General features: G+C 36.4%; 1 protein-coding gene and 1 long non-coding RNA gene across 2 annotated transcripts in view; one reads left to right on the forward strand and one right to left on the reverse strand.

Annotated features, from left to right (window-relative positions):
- The first annotated feature begins 136 nt into the window (after positions 1–136).
- On the forward strand, positions 137–9,735 carry LOC144656788 (uncharacterized). Its single transcript, XR_013571390.1, has 5 exons — positions 137–253; positions 1,524–1,550; positions 3,738–3,818; positions 8,840–8,990; positions 9,601–9,735. It is a non-coding gene; the product is annotated as an uncharacterized LOC144656788 (long non-coding RNA).
- Positions 658–27,195, reverse strand: part of LOC144656783 (uncharacterized) — a 27,756-nt gene continuing 1,218 nt past the window's right edge. Inside the window, exons 2-22 of the mRNA XM_078517022.1 lie at positions 23,309–24,032; positions 22,571–22,722; positions 21,973–22,104; positions 21,114–21,227; positions 20,854–20,879; positions 20,234–20,426; positions 19,110–19,202; positions 17,833–17,958; positions 16,229–16,360; positions 15,098–15,211; positions 11,866–11,935; positions 10,800–10,933; positions 9,580–9,732; positions 8,758–8,979; positions 8,129–8,245; positions 7,281–7,438; positions 5,589–5,733; positions 5,072–5,244; positions 4,488–4,652; positions 3,648–3,810; positions 658–2,733 (exon numbers count right to left, since the gene is read on the reverse strand). Of these exons, the coding sequence (XP_078373148.1) occupies positions 2,491–2,733; positions 3,648–3,810; positions 4,488–4,652; positions 5,072–5,244; positions 5,589–5,733; positions 7,281–7,438; positions 8,129–8,245; positions 8,758–8,979; positions 9,580–9,732; positions 10,800–10,933; positions 11,866–11,935; positions 15,098–15,211; positions 16,229–16,360; positions 17,833–17,958; positions 19,110–19,202; positions 20,234–20,426; positions 20,854–20,879; positions 21,114–21,227; positions 21,973–22,104; positions 22,571–22,722; positions 23,309–24,032 (3,549 nt within the window). The 3' untranslated portion in view covers positions 658–2,490. The remainder of the gene's footprint in view (positions 2,734–3,647; positions 3,811–4,487; positions 4,653–5,071; positions 5,245–5,588; positions 5,734–7,280; positions 7,439–8,128; positions 8,246–8,757; positions 8,980–9,579; positions 9,733–10,799; positions 10,934–11,865; positions 11,936–15,097; positions 15,212–16,228; positions 16,361–17,832; positions 17,959–19,109; positions 19,203–20,233; positions 20,427–20,853; positions 20,880–21,113; positions 21,228–21,972; positions 22,105–22,570; positions 22,723–23,308; positions 24,033–27,195) is intronic.

Consider the following 27,195-nt stretch of genomic DNA (forward strand, 5'->3'; position numbering starts at 1 on the left):
TAACCTTCGTGCCCCTAGGCAGCCATCGGGAAGGGTTTTTTTGTGCAGGAAAATTTTGCGCGTCATGCCTTATACAGCCACCATCGCCCGCTTCGTGCACTGTCAGCTGACGTAAACAAACGTTACCTAGCAACAGGCGGGAAACAGTTTGACACAGTTAATTTTTTCCTGCTGCATAAACGTTTCTCTATGAAAAAAGAAAAGATGTATCCCCATGCAACTGAGTGATCACAGAATGAAATTGAACTAAACGGTAAGTTTTAGCAGGAGAAATTCTCCTTTTATTTTGCAGTCTTGTTATATCGGCGGCGCGATTTTTTGGCTTTATTTTTTTCCGGAAAAGAGATCTAGACCTTTCCTTCGCTACCCTCGACAGCTGCAGTTTTTTAGCATAGCCAGCTCTTCCTGCCAATTTATAGATGTGAGTAGGATATATATATTTTCACTGTCATGTTTTTATGAGGGATTTCTTGTACTCAGTTGAACATTTTGACGGTTACATGATCGTCTTTGTAAGCTGCAGCTCTTTGCCTTTTTACTGTGCGATGGTATTGAACCAGCGAACTGTGTTTCCAGAGAAAGACTGGACGAAAACAAGGCCTTGACTCGGTTTATGATTCTTTTTAAGTCAAACCCAAGAAAATATGAACACCACCGTTATAAATACATTGTTTTATTTGGCGACATTACCAAACACCAGCATTACTGGCTGGTTAAGTCTGTTATACACACTATTGACAGCGATACTGACTTGATCAACAATTTTAAAAATATTTTTTTCTTTTTACGTTATAAACAGTAATAAAAGTTAAAAGGGCGATATTACACCTTTGAAGGAAATATATAATAATAGGCATTATCCTCTCTTGTAAAAGGCTATAACAATAAATAGTTGCACACTTCTAGCTAAGCAATATATTAATTCTTACACACTCTTTTTCGTCGCCTCACATCACTCCAAAAAAACACTTGAATATTACAAAATTGTAAAAGAAAATAGTAGAAAATGTTTAGTGGTACTAATTCGAATAGCTACTTACTTCACTACTGTATGTTACACTCAGCTGCAGTATACAGAAGACGAATGAAGTAAATTTTACAAATTTCTCATGAGTCAGAAAAATAACTACTGTTTTAGACTACTTCTCGTAAAAGTACTGACTTTCCAATACTATTGCTCAACCAGGAAAACGCTGCGAGCACTCCAAAAGTGCTCAGATCTCCGCCATATTTTTTTTGCACCGCTCAGTTACATTTTCGATTAATACATTCGATTCATTTGGTTCTCGGAGATGCGTTTGCGCGGATTTAAACGTAGAGCAACATATCAGAAAGCCTTCCACTAACTACACTACGTCTTTTATAGTATCTTATTAATCAAAAACTTTGAAACGTCATATGCAACTAAGGCAAATAAATAATATTGCTCACAGCGGCGACCTAAAAAAAACTTAGTAGAAATGAGGTACACTTTGCGGTAGAAATTGTAATAAACCTTTGTTTTTCTGATTTTAAATCAACAGGTATCAAAAGAATGTGATTATTTTAAGGTAATGTCGATTATTTAAACATAGAAATTTTGGTGTCTCCTAATAAAGTTCAGTTAAAAATATCCTCTGGATTTTGTACAATCTCTCGTAAAAAGGAAAACAGTAATTTAAGTTAGAACTAAAGGAGATACGAAAGATAAAGAAAGGTCCATAAATACTTTCTGTACATACAATACATATTTTTAAGTCCAAATCTAAAAGAACAAAACTACACCCCTCCCTAATACCGTAAGTAGTTTAATTTGTATATTTACAGTTATCAATTAATATTACAGTTAATTTTAGTTAGGGGATCTAACTAGGGATGACCTCATGGTCCTCCTTTTCAAGTACCATTTGTGTGTTTGAATAAAGTATTATTATTATCAAATCTGAGTTGTAAACTAAAGAGAACACAAAATAATTAAATGAGTGTATTAAAACAAGTGATCAAATTACAAGTAATGCAATTCCGTCCAAACTTCTCCAAAATTACTTAACCGTCCACAATTCTCTTTGGCTCACTGTTACCTCTTATATTTTGCTACATAAGGAAACTATTGTTTGACTCGGGTTTGTTTCAATTTGAAGATTATTTTGTTCGCTGCAAAATATGACTTAAAACCGCTTAACATTATTCCTCTAATTTGTTCCTGTTGGACCTAGAAAACTAAAGGCGCTTTCCATTAGTCAGAACTGGCCGGCCAGACCGGTATATTCGAGAACAGAATTCCGTTGTAAGTCAGATTTGTTCTGTCAAAGCAGTCAATGCATAAATATTATACACTTTTGTGCTGGATTTGTGGGAAAATGTCGTGGAAAGGGACCCATTTTACATTCAAAACCATTGGACCGGCCAGCCAGTTTTGACTAAAGGAAAGCACTTGTGTTGAACTCGTGTGGCTAATAACTGTTAGCATCTAGTGTAGTGTGACCAGGACGGACTTTCTTATCACACCTATCATCGTACTGCACTGCTCATCAATCCAGGTCGATATGTGCCGTTCAGGGAGCCATTCAAGGCATTACTTGCCATGGTTCTGTCCGGTGATCTGTGTTCAGGGGAGTACAGTTCAGAAGAGCCCGATGAAAAGGACCTCTCTAGAGGATCCAGCTGATTCAATCGCGCCAGAGCGTTCTTTAGTACCTGAGAGTCAATGGGTCCTGTTGTTTTAGGACTCGTGTATGGACTTGATAAAAGGGCCTAGAATAAAACGATAAAAGAAAACATTTGATTTTTTCTGTGTAATTCACAGTTTAATGCCCTGCAAACACAGACTGATCGAAACAACAGCTAACAGGGTTCAATTCCTCGACCACGCCTTGTAAATTGCCAACTGCCCAAAACTTCCATCAGTTTAGATTTTTAACAAGTTTATGTTCCATTTGCAACATTTGATTGTTGATTTGCAGTGCATCTGCCAAAGGACACTTTCTCGTCACTTTTAAGAGACACGAGGGAGGGAAACGTAAAATACTCGTAAAAGTAGCAAGTCTATGATGCGGGCAATGAGCGTATTGACAAACCAGCAATTTACAAGTCTTTCGCGTGATTCGATCTCGCCAACGATCACTTTGTGACGTTTGCTACCGTGGCACGCGCGTGTGAACCGTTTAGTGAACGTAATAGTAATAGTGAACCGTTTAGTGAAGGGAATTACATGTAATATTCTAAGCGACTGAATGGAGTACTAATGCCACGATTTTGTGCTTGGAGAACAACGCAATAAACTACGAATAATGTCATAAAAAATGTTGTGGTTATTCATCGTGGTAGAGTACAATAATAAAGTATTATTTCGTTTGTCTCACGACGAAGTCACGTGTGATGGAGATCGCAACGTTTCGACTGCATACTGCTAGTCTTCATCAGGCGATAAGGTCGACTGGTTGTGCGTTAGCTTATAAAGCACACGGCTGCGCTGTGATTGGTTGAAAACCAACCAATCACAGCGCAGCCGCGTGCTTTATAAGCTAACGCACAACCAGTCGACCTTATCGCCTGATGAAGACTAGCAGTATGCAGTCGAAACGTTGCGATCTCCATCACACGTGACTTCGTCGTGAGACAAACGAAATAATACTTTATTATTATTAAACTACGGATAGTTGACTAACCTTAGCTTTCTCCAGTTCTCTTGTAATGGCACCCTTTTCTTGTACTAATAAGTTGACTTTGTCGTGAAGTTCACTGTTTTCTTTTTCCAGCGCATTTAGTGCAGCCTCCCTTTGGCGTAAGCTTCTTAGATGTTCCCGGATGATCTCCTCGCCGTCTGTTAATCTATTGAGGTACACAACAAAAGAACAGCTAGTCAGTATTGGTAATAGTCGACTCATTCTACTTTCATTGCACAGAAGTCAAACATTTCACAGAACTAGGAGTACAATGAAGTATCTAAACTAATTTCTTTGTGACATAAATTTCAAATTTTCTTGTGTAGCTTCTATGGTTGGGCTTTGCTTGACATAAAACATGATTAACCCTTTCTGAATTCGCCCTTACAATGACCGGAACCTAATTTCTCTGATTTGGTCTGATTTGGGAGGCGCTGTGGCCTATTAGTTAGTGCGCTGGACTCCGGATCGTGCGGTTTAGGTTCGGCCCTGCACTTTACTCTCATGGTGCCACTCTCCACCCAGGTGTATAGATGAGTAACGGCGAATTTAATGCTGGGGGTAGCCCTGCGATGAACTAGCATTCCATCCAGTTGGTAGTAAAAATTACTCCTAGTCGCTTCATGCTACTGAAACCAGAATAAGCTCCGGCCTAATGGTCTACTCCGCTCGAACGCAGTCTTTACCCTTATAGGCTTTCTTTACAGAAGTTGTTCTTGTTATTGCAGTTTTTTGTCATTAAAGTAGTAGTATATGAGTAATGTATATGTATTACGAATTAACGGAAAGCTTGTAGCCATTGTCTTGCAGTTGCTTAGAAGGTATCGATGCATTCTAACTTACTTGGCGAGCAGTTCTCGCTTTTCACCCATCAGCTGTTTTTGAGCAGCTTGTGTTGTATCCTTCAGTTCTTCGTCCTTGTTCATTCTCTCCTGAGTCAGTTCCAGACTGCTCTGCAAGGACAGCACTGTGGACTCCAGGTTTCTCTTCTCACGGGCGAATCTATCCCTGAAATAAGAAAATAACCCAAAAATTAACAGCTACAGAGGATGTAAGTGTCGTTTGACGGTCTGCAAAATGCTGCGAGTCCTTACTACTGGATCTGCATCTACATATCTCAAAGACCACAATGACAGCCACATTCTACTGGAATAACCTAAATTAGTTTAAATGCTTCTACTCCCAAGTGGCAAATTGTTTCTTCAAGGACAGCACTTTAACGGCAGTCAGCAGATCCCTAAAACACAGGCTGTCTGATGGCCAGTCAAAAATTGTGACTGCTGCTAGATAATTCACATTTAACTGTCATGAATTACTATCCCCTCTTTGCTGTTTTTTCTACCTTTGTTTTAAACCATTATTTTGTGGTTTCCTTTTGATTATACTTATTATTCTCGTACATCGCACGATCTAATAAGTGTCCTTACTTGAGTGATCTGATAGTGACATGAGCCTTGGTTTTCCTCTCGTCGTTTTTCCGTTGTAGTTGATCAATTCTTTCTGCAGCGTTCACTAATTCTCCTTGTAAGTATTCCACCTCTTGTTGAAGCTCATTCACTCTTTCTGTAAGAGACTTGGCATCATCTTCCTTTCTTTTATGCTGTAAAGATGTTGGTGTAAAATCAAATTATAAGAAACTGGGCAAATTAATTTCTCTTGCAGTTTGTTTGCCTAGCTTTTCTCATCTTATTAAAGTTAAGACAGTCTAAAGTCAAGAAATATCAAGTGGAGACTTTCAGTAGTTAGAACGAAGTCGCGAGATTAGTTTTCGGCGATGTATGTTGTGCTATGCGAGAAATGTACTGCATGTTCAGGGGAAGTAGGATGTTTTTTATGTGGGATGAGTGTTGTGCGGAAATTAGGTGTAAAAAGTACGTATACGGGGGAGTTATTTGCTAGCTAAAGCGTTAAAAAGGCTTGAAGTATAATGATGAGATGTGCAACCTTATCTCCAGTATTCTTGAGCTTCTGTTTCAAGGCTTCTATTTTGGCCTCTTGTTCTTTAACTGTGTATTGCAGCTGACCGTCTCGTTCACGCAGCAGTTCAACTTGCCTCTCTAACTCCTGCACTGTTTGATGTTGAATTCCCCTAAAGAACACAAAGCAGCTTGTTACATCGAGACACAAGCTTGTGTTGTGTATTATTTTTAAAGACACACGTCTTAAAAAAGCCAGTTTGGAGAAATAAAAAGTATAGGCCACTCAGAAATTTAAGTTAAAATATTCAGCAGAGAAAAGCACGGGAAAAAGCGCAAACCAAATCGTTATTGTTGTTCGTTAAGTGCATTTGAATGGCTTAGAACAGACGTTAGCTCTGATTAACCACACAAATTTCTCAAATCAACCAACTGTAGAGCCTAAAGCAATCAAATGCGGTTATGACTTTTGAAAGTCATTTGAATCAGAAAACTGCTTTTATTAATAAAAGTAACGGTTAACGTTAACGGTAAATTTTATATTTAGTATACCTTAGGTATATTAAAATCTCTTTAGAAAATTAAATTTATCTCATCTTTACCGATGTATTAAAGTTTGTTTAAAGTTTAGTTTATGAAAAAGTCAACAGTTATAAATTAAGATTTCAGATGAAGTTTCAAAACCGATTTCTTTGTTACATATTAGTTTAACGTTAAAAAGTAAGCAACGTTATATTTACCTCAGCATCTCTTCAAGTTCTATAACATCACAAGCAAGTCTGACAAGGTTTGGGTACATTGGTTAGCAAGAACATACGAGTTACCAAAAACAAAGGGTTAATGGAAAAGTCACATGAAAACAAGACGACAGTTAGGTTTAGAGCAGCATATATATGTTTAGGTTTTACAGTTTTAACAATTTATGTTTTTAATTGTTTTAAAGTGTTACTTTAAGTTAGCAGGTTAATCAAAAATTCACTACGCATTTAATTTAATTATTCCTGGCATTTTAAACAAACATCACGCACAAAGGTTGAGTGCAAAAAACTGTTAGGGATACACTTTATTTATACGTTAATTATGCATCATAATATATATACTTTGCATCATGCAGTTATGAGAAAACTAAGTGGTTTCTTCATAATTTAGTTTGTTATTAATAATAAATGTTTAAACACAATTACCATTTACAATTTTTAATTTAGTTTAAAGATTTTTTTGTACTCTATATACCTATTGTAGTTATCAACATAACTAATTTTATGTGCTATTTATTCACTTATTTATTTATTTGTTTACATATTTATTATGGCCTACTAAGCATAAAAATCCATAAAAAGCCATAGACTTGCTTTTACATTTCTACCCCAAAAAGAATATAATAATGGATACTGTAGTCAATTTTTGTCCCATCCACGTTCGTTTATTAACGACTTATGAGTGCTTTTCTTACTTATTTAATTGAAATAATTTGAGATGATTTCAAATAGTGCAACTGGAAAAAACGTGACAGAGCCCCTTGTGAGTTAGCTATTGCCAATTGATCTATCATGTGAGAATAACCACTTTGCCACACAACACTGCTTAAACGACCATCAAAAGACAAACCTTTACAATGTACTCGGTAAGTGCACAGCCTTAAAAATAAGTTATTTTTATTTCTTTATAAATAAATATGACATATGTACATCAAAACACATATCACAAGGCAATAACTCACTTGTTAACCTCCTCCTCTTGAAGGTGAACTCTAAGAGTGGTATTTTCTTCATGGGTAAGTTTCATTTCTGCCAGTTGGTCATTAGCGCTCTTTAGCTCTGACTGTGTAAGTTCCAATTGTTCACTGATTCCCTCAAACTCGTGCCTCAAGCCTGCCAACTAATCACCAACAAAACATTAACATACACTTACTTTGTTCTTGTCAAGTTTCTGTCTCACTTCAACTTCAAGTCGTAACCACTTTTAAAGTTACTCTTTAACGATCTGAACTCGTATTTTCAGTTGAGACAAGTGACGCATTACAGCGTGTGCTTCCTTACAGACCTCATTCATGGCCAATCAAATTGTTGTGTAGGCTAAGACACGAATTTCCGCCAGCCACAATTTAAATGAAAAAATATGTTTGTGCAACCTTTAGTTTTTTCAAGCCTTTTTACAATAGACTGTTCACAGCCCTCTATTTTTTCAATCGATGAGCGCGGGATAAGAACGGCGACAGAACTGGTCGACGGCACAAAACGGGAGGCATGACGGGGTGAGGGGTAGCGAGCGAAAAGAAAGTACTACCATGTTTTCACTGTTTGCGGGAATCATGCAAGGTAGAACGTGGGGAGGAAAAGTACAAGGAGTGGGCCCTGCTGTGTTAACCAACTACAGTTCAACTCCAATATACGAAACCTTTTGATGTTGATATTTACAGTGGCACATCCAAAGATGTGGCTATTCGTCCACTGCTTCCAGATTGAATTGGAATTAGATATGTTGGTTTTTGTGGCACCACAGAAAGAAAACAGGAGAACCCGGAGAAAAACCCTTGGAGCAACAACAAACTCAACCTTCTGTTCATACCTTAGCTTCTGCCTCCTCTGCTTGTTGTTGAGCTGTGTCCTTAGCAACCATAACTGCAGTGTATTCTGCTTGTCGTCTGTGAAGCGTACTTTCTGTCTGACGCAACTGTTGTATTTTCTATAGTAAAAATTAGTCATTGCTCCCTTAACCAACATAGTACTAATTCCTCTAGTCAAAACAAGCCTGCGAGCAAGCTCTCTTAGGGGTAGTGGTAGGGGTGAGAGAGCTTGCTCGTAGGCTAAGTCAAAATGTTTCATCTTTTTAATTGTCTAAGTCTAAGTAACCTTGTAGATGAGAGTTTTTTAGTTCAAAAACGATGCGGAAAAAGGACACGATCCAAAAAAACTCACTCTACTTTATATTTTAGCCGTATTCTAGGGGATTTATATCGTCGCCAAGGCTTCTGATTTTGGCCTCATTGCGAGTGTGAACCATTCCTTACTCTATCAAGTTTTTTTTATACACATCTAAATTCTCCTTCTTTTCATGCAGTTTCTATAATATTCCTCGGGAGAATTAACATTTCTGCCAATATGTCATCCTTTAAAGATCAGGCCGTTTACTCTCACAAACTAACTGTCTGAATTTGTCCTTAAAGGTTGTGAGAAGTTATTAATTCATCAGCATACCTTATCCAATTCAATTTCTAGATGTCTCTTTGTAGCCTCCAGCATGGATCCTTTTTCAGACAAATCCTTTATTTGTTCCCAGGCCTTACTCAGCTCAGTTTCGAGTTGCGCTGTCCTGTTCTCCAGGCTTCCTCGCATTTTGCTCTCAAATTCCAACGCTGTAGAAGCCTTGGTTCCAGTGTGGCTGGCATTTGTGAGCTCAGCACGAAGGCCAATCAGTTCCTACATGACAGGTATAAATGGTTTAACTCGATCAACTGGAGAAATTCGCCAATGTTAAGGGACCTATTAGGACTTTGTAACGTACGGTATATCGTGTTAGAGAGAAGCATTTAGACTTTCTCAAAGTCCTTCGATGCGCGGTTTAGGTATCGACTTGGTGCAAGTCTAAGAAGCATTCTACCCGCTGGAAAAATAGCTACAGGTTAATCATCATATCACTGATAAAATATTGTACTCTATTCCAATATGAGAAAAGTACTATGATAAGAGTAGAAAATTCAAAAAGTCTTTTGGACAATATTTGTGGAATTATTGATTGCAGCAATCTTATTAAACAATTTTACAATCAAACAATAGTACTGTCTAACAACTGTTAGTAGGCAATTCAAAAGTTATCACTGATACCCGTTTTGCTCTGTAGACACCAGATACTACCTAGTTTAAAAATTCTCTGTCAAATCTTTATGCTCAGTCATCACCCATAGATAAGATTCTGATACTTTATATTACTTTAATTGCAGTGAATACTTTTTAGTCAAAAGAAATCATTGTTAAGTAATGGATGTGATGGTCTTTCTGAGTCAGAGTAAGAAGCATTACCTCATCTCTTTCTCGCAACAGGGCACTAAAATCTTTACTTTCCCTCATGGCTTGTTCCAGCTGACTTGCCAAGGAGTGACGCTCTGCTGAGGACTTCTCTCGTTCACGCTCAATCTCATTACGCATGTCCACAATCAGTCTCTCATACTTGGCCTACAAAGAAAATTAATATGTAAATTATATGGTCATAATAATGTTTGAGACAATTTGGGTTGCTTGTGAAACTGATTATGTAACAAAAGTGCCAATGTGTCAAACTACAGAGACAAGTCTGCTAGATTGTAATAAAATTAACTATAGCTTACTCAACTTTACTCCTATCTATTTGTTCTTTTCACATTTAAGAGACAACTGCTCTTTTTAAGGTTGGGTATGCCTCTAATGCAAATCACACTTTTAAACTAAATTTTTAGAATTCTACATCACATATACAAGTGCTTGATCCCTAGTAGAAACCAGAAATTATGGAAGCTTACACAAGTCTAAGTGTGACCACCAAAAGAGACCTGGCGACGGACAGTTGAAAAAGAGATGTGGGCAAGCAGAGTCAACTGGGGAGAGCTGAGGAAAAAGGCAAAGAACAGGCAGCAGTGTCGGTCTTTGGTAACGGCCTTAGACAAAAGTACTTTAGCGCTTACCCAAAGACAGTAAAAATGCGGATACTTTATGCTTAAACTTTATCAATGTCCCACTCCCCTTTTCAATATTGAACCCTTAGTGGACAAGGATTGTCTGTTCAATATGTTGGGGAGCTCAACATTGAGAAGGGGGGAGAAAAGGAATAAATTTAGTAAACGTGCCAACACTTTTGACAAAGATGAAGTTATGAATATATGAAATCATATATTTAAATTGCGGATGAAGAATAAATGAAAAGAAGATCGCAGAGCTCAGGGTTCGAGTCTTGGCAAGCCTGATTTTTTCAGGCTTTTTTTTCACAACTGCTTAAGTTGTGTTCATAGCTGCGAGGATCTTCTCTTCATTTATTCTTCATCTGCAGTTTAAATATATGATTTCATATATTCATAATTTCATCTTCATCTTCCCTGGGTATATTACGAACCAATTTAATAACCAGCTTCCAGCTGGCTTGTTAGCTCAATTGGTTAGAGTGCTGCACCGGTATCGCAGAGGTCAGGGTTCGAGTCCCAGCAAGCCTAATTTTCTGCGAGGATCTTCTCTTCATTTACTTTTGACAAAGGTTGTAGTTACCATATTACCTGACTGTCCAATGAGGCATTATGCTGTCTAAGGAGCTGTGCAGACAGTACTTTTACTTCTTCCCTTAACTGATCTACTTCTTGTTTAGCAGTGCTGCTACTCTCCTGTGTGAACTCATACCGTGTGCTCAACTCTAAGCAAAAATAAACCAAAACAAGGACATAAGATTGTAATTTGAAACAATCTAAAAGGGACACAACTATTTTTTGTCAGAAAACAACAAAAAAAAAAATCAAAAAAGTGGACTCAGTTGCAGACAGTTTTTTCTAGTGTTTCCTGATTTAGTCGAGGAAGAGAGGAAGTGAATCTGAGAATTGATCTAGTCCACAGGAACCAAATATGCAGGTACCCATATCCACTGTACTGGTCAAGAGCAAAGGTCCAGGTAATAATAAACATAACTTGGTACACAGTAAAAACCCACAAGTAAAAATCTAATTTTTAAGAACCTGTTAGGCTAAAATTCACCAGTTAGACACCTTCTTTATAAGAACCTATTTAGCCTAAAATTTGGAAACAGGTTCTTATTTTCTAAAATTGATTAAACATGTTTGTACTTTTAGGGAATAAAATAAGTCAACATTCTGTATCCTCTTTGGAGACACATAGGAGCCTTATTACTCCAGTTGCAATGTTAATGCATATGTTGAAAATCATAAAACATTGTTATTGATATGACCACATAAATATAAATAAAATGGTTTGCAATGGTTTGTTTGTTTTTTCATATAAGGAAGAGGCTGAATACCACTTAAATTCTATCAGCAACAATGTAAATTTTTTCTTAGGAAATTAAGAACCTGATAAGAAGCTAAATAGTCTAAATTTGTGCTAATTACAATTTACGTAAGAACCTGTTTTAATTATCGATGTTTTAAAAAATGGAAAATGCAGGTTCTTACTCGTGAGTTATTAATGTACAACCATTATAACTTGAATCTTACACAAGTATAAAGCACAAACTATAGAAAAATTCCATTTCTCAGTAACAAAACTTACATTGCAATCAATGGTCATAAAGAAGGGACTAGAAATGGTAGTAGTGTAGTGCAAATGACAGCTCACCTAGACTCCTGCTTTGTTCTTTTTGCAGTTGTTCTTCAAGCTCAGCACACTTCTCGTCTAATCTCTCCAGCTTAAAGAAAGAGTACATTACAAATTACAATAATATTCAAAACTTGATTGTTATAAAGCAGCTAAATTGGATCAGTCAAAGATCCACAGCTTATTAAAATAAAAAAGCTCTTGTAATCTTTGGATGTTGTTGTTCAGTAGCATTTCAGAGATGAAAACTTTAAGACTACAAATGTGGCCTAACACCACTGTAAAAATCCCTAGTCAACAGCATCATCAGGGATTGAAAAATTATCATTTCACATGGGCCTATTACTAAATGTAAAGTTAGATTAAATGTTAATTAAAACGCATAGGAATGCAGGAAGTACTACAGGGTTCATACAAAAAATTGCAACCATTTTTCAAGGACTTTTCAAGGACCAAACTGAATTTTCAAGGACCACCTACCAGGAATATAATTTCACAAATGGTACACAAATGCACATTCCCAGTCCAAGCTAACAGGTTTTAAAGGTTTTTAAATGTCTAAATTGCATGCGGCATGTGCATGACAATAAGAGTTCTATACAAAACTGCTGGTGAATTTGTTTCACTGACATTTAAAATCACACGCGCAGTTGGATTAATTTGCTTCTCAATTTCCCTTTATCAGCTGCTTTTACACCCGGCTTTTTCAGTGTTTGAAGCTGCTTTTCACAGGAAAAGACCAAAGTCTATGTAAAGCAATTCTAATTCGACCCCAGTACATTCAAAGTTGGAGAAAATTCAAGGACTTTTCAAGGAAAAATGGAATTCAAGGACTTTTCAAGACTGTGCGAACCCTGTACTATGTAAAAAGTGTCATTGTACAAAAGGTCTCTCCAGATATGCTAAAAAAAATTATCAGTGAGGACAAAAGATCCACAAATTTGCTGCATTCCTCTCAAGAGTTGAGAGTAGGCTTGTATTTTCTTATGTAAAATGCTTCAAAAAGGCATATTTACAGGGATGTTGGTTAGAAGTTTAAAGAAAATGTGTGACAGACAAAGTATGTGCCACAACATGTCAGTTACACAAATATACAATTATTTCCAGCTTCAGTTCATTCCTTTTCAATTCCACAGCACCAGTAGTATTAGTACCATTACTTCTTATCAAACACTTTGTTACTCTGTAACCACTGTATCAAAGTATTTGACAAAAAGTACTGGCCTTTCTTGTGAGTATTTTAATGGCTTGGCCCGAGGGAGCTTTTATATTATCTGAGGATTGCCTAAAGCACTCTATTACGGCCCAGGACAGAGTGGCTTGGTGAACCTTTTAGAGGCCACATGGGCACAACAAGGATGAGTGAGTAGCAAGTACTATTAATTTTAGGCAAACATGTTAATACTCTGAAATTGTTCTACTGGCCTTTTTTGCATGGATAGCATCACCTGAAAGAACTCTATTTGTTATCTAAAGAGGGTCTAAGGCACTCTTTTAGTCTATAAGCTTATTATAACTATGAGTAGTTTTAATTTATACTTATAATAAACATTGACTGGCTATTAGAAAGTAACTTGACTAGCTCCTACCTTTCACAATTCCATTGCACTAGTAATAAGTACCATTACTTTTTATCAAACATTTCATTACTCTGTAATCACTGTGTCAAAATATTCCACAAAGAGTACTGCCCTCTCTTGTGTAAATAAAGTGGCATAGGAAAGTTCCTCTTATTATCTAAGGATTGCCTAAAGCACTCTATACGCTTATTTACAAAATAATGTTACATCATTAGTTTTAATTTAGTTTTATAATAAACAATAAATAAGCTGGCTGGCTAAATTACTTACAACAAGGAGCCCAAAAGTATGACCACTTTTAGTTAATTCGCATTCTTTAGTGTAGAGTATCCAATCAGAAGGCGAGGGTAGGCAATCCTTGCCTTCTGATTGGATACCCTACACAAAAGAATGTGAATAAAAAAGGCTGGAGCGGCTTCTGGTGAATCAACACTGCTGCCAGAAAGGCGAAGTTGATTATTTACGGCTGCCTGTTGTTTTTTGCAGCTTTTACTAGAACATGTTACCTTAGTTTTTGGCTTTGAAATCCTACACTAGAATAAATTCACAACTCTGAAATGCAAAATACTGCCGAGAAATACTAGGAAAATTGGTATTCATTCAACAGCTTTTTATGGTTAATGTAAACAGCGATTCTCAAATGATCACCCAGGCAACTGTTCACTGTACATTTGCAAGTACATTTCCACGGCCAGTATTTATTTATTTTTTGCTCATTTATGCTCCTAATGGGCAATTCCCTCTATGGCGCGCACCTGCAGGGAATCACGGTAGTTGTATTCAAGTCTCACGCATGGCTTGATGAACACAACTACCATGATTCCCTGCAGGCGCGCGCTATAGATGGAAATCAGGCATTATCATATCTCTTGACAATAGTTCGCACTGAGAAGTGTAGGATTTTGAAGCCAAAACTGAAAAGGTAAGATGAAAAAGCAGCAAAAACAAGCAGTCATAAAAATCAACTTCAACTTCACTGCAGGATCGCTTAAAGTTCGTGTTGGTTCACCAGAAGCTATCCTTGCCTTCTGAATGCACAATCTACACAAAAGAATGTAAATTAATTAAAAGCGGTAGCACTATTGGGCTCCTTGCTGTAACCTGCTTCAACCTTTTCCAATTCCATTGCACTGGTAATTAGTACCATTACTTATTGTCGAACAAATTGATACACTGTAAACACTGCATCAAAGTATTCGATAAAGAGTACTGGCCTTTCTTGTGTAAATACAATGGCATGGGAAAAGCTCTTTTTATTATCTTAGGGCTGCCGAAAGCACTCTTTCACTCTACAAGCTTATTACAAGATAATGTTAGATCAGTATTTTTATTTTATTAAAATTGATAATTACATTAAATAAGTTGATTAATGGGAAAATTTCCCTGAGCTGCACTGGCACTTGTAAACAGAAAAAAGTTAATCCAAGTTCACTCATGTAAGTAGTAATAAGAGCCATAATGGCGCTTATTCTTCTGTAAATTAGATATACAGTATCAGTTCAATAACTTCATATAGACAATGTGCCTTTAACGGGAAATTTGTTCTGAACTCAAAAACTATTGGCAAATGGAACAACTTTCGAACACTTTTGGAAACTGTTTTTCAAGGTCAGCTTGTCACTGCTGTTGCTCTACATTATTATAAGTACCTAGGATATCTAGGTGTTCGATACCTTGATGTTCAGATCACTAATCTGTCTTTCTTGTGTGGAAACAACAGCATGAAGAGAGCTCTTTTCATTCTCCAGGGACTGCAGCTGAACACTGAGCTCATCACACTTCTGTGACTAAAGTGGGAGTAGATTACATATTGAATATTATTGATAAGATAAATTAATCAAAGAAATAGGTTGAGAGGCGAGGAAAAGGGTGGGTTTACTTCAAACTATATATCAGTAAGAGTAGAAGTAAACAGGGAAAAGAAATAAAGTGTACTTTCATGTTTGTTTGATGTTTTAGTCCATGTTATCATTTTTCAAACTACAACAGTACTACAAAAAGTACATGTGGCAGATGTTTTTAGATTTAAAAGTCAAGGGAGGGGTGGGACTTAATAGAGAGGGCAGCTTATTATTTTGGACTAAATTAGATCCGGCAACTGCTACAGACAATGCTATTTTATTTCTTTGGTGCAGTTGCCAATTCACTGAGTGCTACTAAGCAAGTGTCAGACATATAAGAAAATCAACATCTATGAGCAGGGTTCGTACCCTTTTTCACAAACTATTTTCCAGTACTTTTCCAGGACTTTTCAAGGACTCAAATTGATTTTTCCAGGACTCCAAAATTTACATTTAAACCTCTCACTTCCAAGATCTCAATATTATTTCTCCTTTAGTTACTGTCTGTACATTTCTTATAATGTTAGTTCTGAGAATTCAGTTGTTACTTGAGTTTAACAGATTTCCGAAACTTTCCAGGACAGGTACGGTAGTCTTTTTCAAAGACTTTCCAGTACTGGAAAGTGCCACAATAAAATTCCAGGACTTTCCAGGTTTTCCAGGACCTGTACAAACTCTGCATGAGGACAATGGAAATGGCAAAGCAAAATATGTCTGTGTAAGGCTATGTTTACACTACTTAGTGCCTGAGAACTGGTACTTGAACACCCACAAAAATATAGCACCGTGTTCAGACACAGAAAACCAGTGTGCTCAAGTACCATTAAGTGCACGTGCCCGAGTACAATGTTGAGACCTTATACTGTGGGTACTTTAAAAAATGGTATGTTCACTAGTGCCAAGCGAGAATCGTACTCAGGCACCATGCCCAGGCACCAGGTGTGAACTCAGTCTAAAATCTACCTTTTCCTTTTCTTTGTTGATATAAGAGGCAAGCTCTCTGGCCAGATTTTCTTTCTCTTTCTCTAATGCAGCTGTCTGTTCCATGGTTTCCTTCTCTCTATTCATGCTAGCCGCAAGTGACGCTTCAAGATCCTGCATTAAACAACAGTATCATCTGTCATATTTAACACAGAACACTGTACCTTTATTTATTACCTGGGCAAGACATGGTGACCTTTTTCCCCAGAAGAAACGATTATTCTAAATTACTACTTTAAGTCTGAATAAAACATAATCAAACATTCATCTGCCATAAACAGACCAGGAACAATTTCATAGCAAAATTATTTTCAGCAAGGAAGCGCATCTGAAATGGTCAGTTAGGAATTTAAACTAAGTGCACAGTTTAAGGGGGGTTTGCAGCTAGCTTACAGGAAATCTCTGCAGTTACAGAGTTAGGTATCTATGCAATCTTACATTCCTGGTTCACTAAGTTCAAACAAGAAGTTTACCTAAACCAACAAAGATATACCTTTGCCTTATTATCTGCTAAAGGGTTTCCATCAGGATTTGAATTTTCACCCAGCATTGCGGCACAAAAACAGTTAAAATGAACTTTGAAATATACTAAATGGCTCAGTAGGGGGGATCAGTGATAATGAAGTGTTGAAATGTTCCTGCATGTATTGTTTTTATGCTAGAGTAATGACTCTAATTAACTATTGTCACATTGTGATTCACTTTTCATCTAAAGTAGATAACCAAACAAAGCTTAGTCAGATAAGAATAGAGTTAAGCTTTGATGTTTTGGTTTAGCCATGTCATTATTACAAAGGGGAGTATTAAAAAATCTTCTTATTGTGCCAAATTATTCAAATATCTGCCTGTTAATGGTAAGCTATTCAAAACTAGTTTAAAACACTAATTTAGACTAAGGAAGTTAACTAAAATATAACTTGTTAGTTACACAAACTTCTGAGACTACATGTATTTGCATAAAGAGCCAGCACTTTAGCACTGTTTAAACAAAACCTTGATTAACTCAAGAGCCAATATTAAGATGAATAAATTATTTTAAATAACATTTGTGTAATTAACAATGCTTCAATGGACACCAGAATAAATTCGATCTGATTATATTTAGCATCAGTTAAAACTGTAATGACAGCATGAAAAATAACTTTAAAAAATGATTTGGTTAAAATCAATTTTCTTAACTTAAAAAAATCTGGGAATCTGGCACAGTTTGTGCACACTGAACATTGTGGAGAATATTTCCAGTCTAGACATTGAAAAGGAATATCTTTAAAGATTTTGCCATACTTTTACCAACTTAATAAACTGCAACGAACCATAGGTTTATTCTGAAATGTTACTAGACTTGCAAGCAAAAATTCTTCAACTCCACGAGTCTTAAGATAGCAACTGGTCTGCCAACTATAAGCCATAATTGCCGAATGTAGAAACAACTTGACAGTAAATGGAAAAGATTTTCAATCAGTTGCAATCAAATGTAACCATGCAATAAATGGTTATCACGTTATAAATAACAACTGTTATTAGACCAAGCTTCCAATTGTAAGTCACCACATTGATTAAAATTATGATTGCTTTGTATCTAGTACCTTTCTCAAGTCAACAATCTGTTCACGTAACAGTTCCTTCTCTTCCTCGACACTCTTGCTGCGACCAAACTCTGCATTTAGCTTTTCTTGATAAGTCATCTCATTAGTCTTGTGATCTGATAACACCTGATAGCAGAAAAATGGAACAGAAGCCAGAGAACACTGGATGTAAATAGCTTGTCTGTACAATAATGACTATTTTCTTGCTCGTAGCATTGTGATAATTATATTAGCTTCAATGCCATACTTGACAAATATCATATAACATAGTCAATACTATTACAGCTATATGTAAATCTGCTGTTGGTAGCCTAAAGCAGTAATATTACACACAATGCCAAATTATCTTTTATGCACAATGCTGGCGAAGATATCGTGGGCTAAGATTTCTCACTATTGGCACGGATGTGAAACTAATGTGCTGATATTCCCTTGTCAAAACTCAGTGAGTATCAATAATGCGACAAATGTTCTAATTTTAGAAACCTTCAACACAACTGTATAGTTTTTTATATAGTTTTTATAATCCCTCAGCCCTCATAGAAACAGTAAGATAGTACAATGAAAAGCATCTTGGCATTGCTGAAACCACTATTGTTTTTGGCCGATTTTCCAATATTATTATTGGTAAATATATAAAATCCTAGTCAAAGCTAAATCTTTTGAAAGTTCTGAAATTTATCTGTCAATTTTACATAAAATAAAACAAATGTTTTGGACAATAAAATCTTTGTTACAAAACAATCACAGCTTAATTATTTTAGTCTTTAATTTTGACACCTCTCCAGATTTCTGCGAGCCAGTCTAGCAGTCTTTATTTTCTTCAACTTTCAGTGCATTGAAAAACTTGTGTGTAGTTTAGGTGCTTTCTTAGAAGATTGCTATTATTTTGCCCTTCCTCCTTACTTTTTAGTTTTTCTTGAAACCTCTTGCAATTGCCAGATACAATAATCATCCGCATATTTCGGCTAAACAGACTTGGGTTTTGAGTTTTGTGTGAAAGAGATCTCCAAAGTAAGTTTATTTATAACAACTTACAGTGTAAGAAGTTGAAATGAGAGTCTTTTGAAATCATGCTTCAAATATATAAAAAAAATAAATGCTCATTTTTTTTCAGGCCTTCATTTCAACTGCAAACTTGACACTATAATTCTTTTACCTGCAGTTTCTATGTATGATTCACTTCACACAAATATATACCCATGCATTATTACATCACTGTAATATTTATAAGCTGCTTAGCAAAATTTCTTGTACTGACATGATTAACTAAGTACCTTGTTTAACTTTTGCTTTGTTTCAGACAGTTCTTCCTTTAAACTGGATGCTTCATCTGTAGCTCTTGTTAACTTTGCCTTCAGTGTGTTAATCTAATAAATTTGCAGAAAAAATGCATATTAAATAATTAGTACATATAACACTGAAATATTTTGAACCTTTGTGATTTTGTGGCAATCTTTTTTTGGTAAAATAAGGAACTGAGTGTACAACTTAGGTCCTACCCTTCCTTGACAATTACCTTGCCTAGTTGATGGCAAATTAGAGAAAAAAGATGTGAAATCTGCCAGTATTTAAACAGTAGTCAGACAGGCTGCATTGTTTGATTACCAGTTGCCAGTCAAGACCACCAGTCTGTTATCCTATTATTTATTCATTACCAAAAAGGAAAAATACTAACACACATGCATAAAAATTAATGTAAATACAATTACATAAGTTATTACTATTTGTTAGAGCCAGGACTATTTCTCAGCTATTTTAATTTTTGTCCCAGCTATTTCTTGTACAGGCCAGGTTGTACTTAGGATTATTCAAAAAAGAGAAATGTTGGTCAGCCGATATTTGCACTTTATTCAGGGTTCTCATTAGAAGGCGGGACCTGGGTACCAGTATCAGGATACACAAGAGTCAGTACCTGCCTACCACAAATTGAACATAAAATTTTTTTTTACATCATGTTTTTTTTTTTGCCTGCCTATACTACTCTCCTTTTGGTGTCTTCCTACTTCAAAACTCAATGAAACCCCTGCTTAATTATATATTTCCTTGGACCAGATCATGTTTTATCTCCGTGCTTTTGGATGTTTAATTTGTTTATGGCACATTTTGTGTATGAGTAGCGGATTTCGAGTTTGTGACTAGATGTTATATCAAGTCCCTCCTATTTGAAAATTGGTCCCTCTTATTCAAAATGTTTACAAAAACCCTGATTACTGTATGCCACCAAAGGATCTACCATAAAAACCAAAAACCGTGTGTAAACTCTACTTCACACAAATTTTCATGCATTCTCAAAATCACTCTTAGCTAGCCTGTATTTGCACTACGCATTCAGAATTCAGGCTCTCCTCACCTAAAACCTAAAAAAATTTGTCGGTGTCGAGACTGATTGTCAATGTACCTCATTTTTTGATGTTTTATCTAGAGATTCCATATCTTCTTCCTTCTCTGCAAGGGTTCTCTCTGCCTCTCCTAGCTGCAAGGTTAAATTTTCAATCTGCTTCATCTGCCGTTCAATAGTGTCATCAGCTGTCTTGAGCCGTTCTTGTAAGCTGCTGTTTTCATCATTCAGTTGCTGTATTCTTATTTGTTGCCTGCATCAACCAAAAAATATAATATCACTTACTATAGGATTAACATAACCATTGGTGAGTAAGCAGGATACCAATAATGAAAATAAATTTCTAGGAGCAAATTAAAGAAGTACATCCAACCACATTGGGTTATTCCAGAAAAAAATCCACACCTCCCCTCCACCCCCTCCACCCCCCCCCCCCCCCAGTGCTCCCCTTACCCGGATTTCCTTGAGCATTAGACCCCCCTCCCGCCTGGATTTCCAAGGCAAAAGATCCCGTTACCACCAGGAATTCCATTAATTTTTGGAAGCCATAAATTTAACTTACATTCGATGGAAAAGATGTAAGAGAACGTTCAAAAGATGATTTTTTGTAAGTTTCAAACCTAGAACAAGTATAAACCACAGTACATACAGTATACAGTAGCAGTTTATAACAAACTTACTTTTGAGTTGATGACAAAACACTGTCCTGCAGATAATAGAAGAACAAAGACCAAATCAACACAATACTCCAACAATTATGTCACTCTTTGTTAATACCATTACAAACGGTAATGAAGTAGAAATTGTTAACTTTTAAGCACTGCTGTTACCCACTAAAGAAAGATGTGTATATAGCAAGTAACATTAACACTGACCTCAAGTTAATTCCCGCACTAGTTATTTATTTTGTAAGAATATTGATACAATATATTAACATTACCTTCTCATTGGAAAGCTTTGCTTCTCTATCCCGGATTGTAGCAAGATCTTTTTGTGCCACTTGTAACCTTGTTTCAATGGCCTTCTTTTCCTCCTCACTGGTTTTTAGTTTTACCTGAGGATGCATTCAAAGAAAATCTATTAAAACAGTGCTCGGAAACTTGTGTAAGGTTCACGTGCTGATGATGCATGTCAAATACATCTATCCTGTCATCCATTACAGCTGTCAGGAACATAAATGACAGTCTATGGCAAAATCCTGCCTCCAAGAGCCATCAGAGCCTGTGACTAAACAGCACCAAAACTGCTTAGCAACACATAACTTTATAGCCTGGTAATGCTTTTTATATGTTGGCATAACAATGTTTTAACACCGATGAGCGCTTACCATGCAGTTTTCTTATAGATTTGATAAAATTGCTTTAAACAGCACTTGTTAGATTACATTCAGGTCAACTTGCTTGTTTTCAGACGATTTTGTTCAATTTAGCAATTGTAAATTATTTCTTAAATTTATTACTTAAATATGGGATGCAAAGAGATTATTTAGTGCTTGTCCTAAATATAGCAATAAAAGCACAGAGGTCACTTTCATCAGCATGAAACAAGAACAGTTTGCAGTTGATTCCACTAACACAATGATACAATGTAGAAACCAGTAACTTATATAATTATTTATAATTATAAGAGAAAATGCATCAGCTTATAGGTAGCAAATCACTGTCTGCAGTGTCTGTAAAGTAGTAAAGTTCAGATGAACACTGATGAAAATCTGCTGCGTGTTGCTCCCTGCTCAATTTTTACAGGGTGCAACATTAATATCAGGAACAGAAACACACTGTTAGCTATATCTGACCAACCTCTGTTTCCTGAAGCTTTTGTTTAGCTCCAGAGAGCTCTGTTTTGAGTTTCTTGATCGAAGCTTCTTGAGATGCTTTATTCTTATTTATTTCTTCTTTTTCCTTTTCAATTTCTTCTTCCAGTGACCGTACCTGTGCATCAAAAGTATATTCTAATTAACCAACACTTATAAAGTTTCTTTGACTTTCTAAATAAGAAAGATACAGATAAATATACCAGTAATCAATAGAGAGATTAAGCTTCGTGTTTGTTTTTCCCGCAATCAGCAAAAAAACAACTTTTGCGGTTTGCTGCTTATATGTCAAAGTGAGTAGTTTCATGTTAAGTGTGAATAAAGCAAATTATTTTCTACTTTTCTGATGGATTTCTTAATATTCAAAGTAAACAAAATCAGCAGCTTTCTGACGTTTGCGGTCAGAATGTGAAGCTTAACCTCTGTAACAATAATATCAGAACACACCAGCAAAGCAACTGAGTTTAATTTTTGGTACCTTTGCAGATGTACACAAACTAATGATAGTGGATTTAAAAAATTCTAGCTTTTTATAGCTTTCAAACAAATGCTACTACCAGTATATTATGCTGCTCCAAACTTACAGTTGCTTGTAGAGATGTTTTCTCAAGTTCAATAGATCTCATTTTCCCTTTAAGTTCTTCAACTTCAGCCATAACTCTGTCAGACTTGCCTACATGAGCATTTGTTTTTTCTTTCTCTTGTTCTCTCTCCTCCAACAACTTAAGTTTTTCTCCTATAATAAAACAACCAGATGTTAGAAAACACCCTGTAAGAAAAGCATGCACTAAAACCTGTGTTTCAGATCTAAACCATACAGTTCCCAAAGTAATGATCCTCGTTACTTTCAGATTTAGCAGCCTTTTGTTATCACTACTTTTAGAGACTTGTACACTGTAACCTTCAGGTGGCTAAAATATATTTGAAGGTCTGCCACAATCCTCTACCATTTTGTTTTTTTATGTCCGCACATACCCTCTGTTTCCGTATCCAGCATTCTCCTGCGAAACTAACGAGCGACATGTAGCAAGTCTATAAGTATACAGCAAACTGTAGTTGCATTTGGGAATTCTACTTTTGATGCAACATTACTTTCAGAATTTTTTGCTATTTTCCTACTTTCAGAGAGTCATTGCTTTTGGGGGTGGGGGTGTTACTTTCAGAGCTTAATGGTAACTCTATGGTAACGTAAAGTGAGGAGCCAGTCACAGCAAAGCCTGACTACGGCTAAACTGGATGCTGCTACACACAAGTAAGGTAAACGGACCTCACATGTACATGTACAATATTATGAGCTTTGAATTTCCTTTGCCAGAACCAACCTTGATGTCTGTTAATCAGTTCTGCCATGTCTTCAGTATGCTGTTTTTGGACTTTTTCCAGTTGTGCTCTCAAGCTATCATTCTCGTCAGTAACTTTCTTTACTTCCTGTGCATGAATCTTTCTCTCCTCTTGTTTCACTTGCTTCATCATTTCCCGCATTCTGTTCATCTCTTCGTCCATGTCTTTCCTCTCCTCTTCCATAATTTTCATCAAACGCTTGTCCGACTGTTCTGTGTCAGAATTTTTTCTGAGTGTTTCATTATCAAGCTCTAGTCTTTTCACTTTCTCAGAGAGTGACACTCTCTCCTTTATCAAGTAATTCACTTGTTCCTTGACAGGGTTAGTATCTCTTCCAATTTGCGTCAAACCAGACTCCATCAACATGTCACATATATCCTCTGAAACATAAGCTCCAGCTTCCTTCTCAACTTTCATCTGTTCAAGCTCAGCCTTCAGCTGCTCATTTTCTGCTTCCAATTCTTGAGTTAAGGCTTCTCTCTCGTCCGATAGCTGTCTGATGTGTGCGACATAGTTTTCCACTTCGATCATCTCCTCTCCATGCTGTTTACGGAGTTGTTCAACACTCTCAAGAGATGATTTGAGACTGGTTTCTGATCGGGTGAACTGTCTCCAGAAGTAGCGGAGTTTGTGGTCAACTGGAATGTTTGTTCTGTAGCCATCTTTTTGAAGCCTCTCATCAATATCTTCTAGTTCTCCTGCATCCTGAAAAAGAGATGAGTATTTTAAAAAATCACGTTAAACTTTTCATATATTTCATAGGCAGAAGTACAGGAAATAATAAATTGCCATTCAACGACCTCTTTGAACTGAGAAGCTGAATTTTAAATCAGCATTAGCAAATGTTGGTGTAACAACCACCTGAGTAATTATCATGTTACGTCTTAAGCAAGCTTTGTATGATTTAACACCCTGCTTTTTGCAGTCTCTTAGCCGGCAGGGCCTTTGCATGAGAAACAAACAACCTCTGTGGACATAGGATTTTAAATTTAAATTTTTTTGATTGGCTGTTTGAAAACAAAAAAATGTTGCATGAAGTGAAAAATGCCAAATACTTTCTTATAAGGTACATGTATATAGAACCACCACGACTCGACTGCATACATGAAGACCGGCAATCCAAGAATCTAGTACTAGAAATCCTTTGTCTCCAGAGTCCTTTGTTTCTTGTGCCAAGGCCCAATGGCTAAGAGAAGGAAATATAGCCTGCGAACCCCAGGGGGGGGGGGGGGGGTACTCCAACTTGTAAATGACGGGGATGATCAAAGGATTTTTTGGATTTGAAATTTTCGATTCCGGGATTTTTTTGGGTTGGCAGATTTGGCAAGTATTTTTTGGGGTGACTTGATTTAAATAGGGGATTTTTTGGGGTATTAAAAACGAACTAAAGTACCTTGGCGCTGCCTTAGCGTATTAATGGTATGATGAATAATTAAACTCGAGCGTTATTGTCCCTCCTGGCAATTTAGGGGTAATTTGACAAGGGATTTTTTGGGGGGTTATTTTTGGTCCAGCGATTTTTCATGGTAATGGCGGAAGACTTTAGGATTTTTTTGGGTCGTAAGTTTTGCCTTCATTCGATCATCCCCGTCATTTACAAGTCAGAGTACCCCCCTTAGGCTGCAAACAGGCTCCCAAGTAGGACAGGGTGAAAAAAGAAACCAGTGAGCAAAATGAGCCAAGTGTCGCCTGAGGAAGAAAGGAATGCAAGTCACACTAGGCTCGCTTTGCTCACCCTTCTAGGCTCAGAAGTGCACTCTCCCCAGACTTTCATTAAAATAACAACGTTTTGACCATTTTCTGTTGTTTTAAATTCTTTTCAGTCAATCAAAGAAATAAAATAATATTAAATGAAAAATTTTAAGCAGTAATACAATGTACTTACTTAATCTAATCAATTAATCATTAATCAAGTTAATAGTGACAACTTGTCAGTTGGAAAATCACTCATTTCACAGCTAAATTCTCCAAAACCAAATAAAAGCTTGTTCAGAAGCTTACTATTCCCATAGCTTACTTACTATTTCCTTACTATTCCTATACAACATTAATTATCATATAAAAATCATAAAATCATAAAATCATAAAAATCAACTTTACAGTTGCTAGGCACTGCTTTACAGTTCCGTCTCTTTGCATACCATCTACAACTGTTGTGGAATTCTATATCATATATAAAATTAAATTGCACATATAGTAAAGAAATCCATGACAGCTGTGACAAAATTCACCACACATCCAGTAGGGTAGGCTTGGCTAAATCTATATATTAACATTTTTATTTTTATTTTTGAAAAGAATATGATGTTTATATATTTACTGTACTTGCAAATACCTTGTGATATGCTCAGCCATGTATAATGTATGGCCTTAAAAGTAATATTAAAATTATCAAATCAATTCTGAGTCTAACAGGTAACCAGATATTACAACAACGGTTGTGTAATGTTTAGTTTGCATTGATTATTTGAAAGCTTAATACCAACTAAAACAATGCTGAAAATTCTGAAAAGATCAGAAACTCCTAGCAAAAGTTATAAGCAAATAAAACAGAAGATGTTTACGGTCCCTAGTTAATGTCTTTTTTAAAATATTCATTGTTTTTTTAACTACAAAAAGACTACTGATTTTTTTTCTTTTCTTTTTAAGTATGAGAATATCCAGCATGTACACAAATGCCTTATCTACAATGTAGTTTCGTGTGTGTAGTCTTGATGCAACTCGCCGAATTTAGTATGTAAAGATTGCTACCTCTCGTCTTTCATTTTGAAGCGCTTTGGAAACCCCGGGGGAAACCCTTGTGTTCCAGTAAATTTAATTATTCAAAATTGTCGCATTCTCAAGATTATCCAGCACCTGGAAATGAACTTCTCAAACTCATTAATTATTCATATTGTTATTAGCCTACCAGAACGCCCCATTCTGGTCAGGTGGATGAGTTTAGAAACCCAATGAAAAACGAGTTGAAAACCACACGTGTTTGGAAACGATTTTAAACCTGTGTGTAAAATGTTTCTTAATCTGCATATTCATAAAGCAACACAACAACAACGTTTAAAAAATCACTTTTTCGATGCAGACAATAAATTTCACCATCAATCATTTCATTACGAAACTTACACACATTTCTTATTTGTTAGTGAATCGAACAGTTATTCAAGTCCACAAAATAAAAAGGGCTTACTGAGAATTGACTGCTTTCTCATTCGATGCTATCTCTTCTTTAGGTTTACTTTCTTTGAAGAAGCCACGTGGTTCCAACGTTAGCACATGTAACGTCCACCACTCTATGCCGCTCCAAAAAATGAAGCCGCCCATTTGTTTTTGCAGAGGCTACACTTTGGAACCGGGTCCTTTCTGTGCAAAACTCTCCTTGTCTAAATCTATTTGCCACGGCGAAGCAAAGTACTAAGCAGAGCGTTCGTTTCGATCAAACAACCAACGAAGCGAGAGATATTCAATCAATAATTATTACAGAAAGTTGTGAAGTAGGTGTCAGATAGCCTTGACAAAGCCAACAATTGGATAACCTAGCAAGTATGTGACATGATCGAGTTCCATTGTAAAAATATAACAAACGAAAACAAACCTGTCCGAATAGGCACTGCTAATTATATAGAAAAATTATCTAATTTTCTTTGTTGGAGAAGTAATTTCAAAAACTCGTGCTTCGGGTTTCACCAGGTTTCCAAACGCTCGAAAACAATAAAACCACTCGGCCTGCGGCCTTGTGGTTTCAAAAGCTTTCTCACGTTTGGAAACCCGATGAAACCCTCGCACTCGTTTTTGAAATAGTACGTCCGTTTATTTCAAGGTGCTAAAAAATCTTGGGAATGCGGCAAGTTTGAATTATGAGATATCCATTTGA

This window comes from Oculina patagonica, chromosome 6 (genome assembly GCF_052425735.1).
Source record: "Oculina patagonica isolate OP01 chromosome 6, crgOcupat, whole genome shotgun sequence".
Classification (NCBI taxonomy): Eukaryota; Metazoa; Cnidaria; class Anthozoa; order Scleractinia; family Oculinidae; genus Oculina; species Oculina patagonica.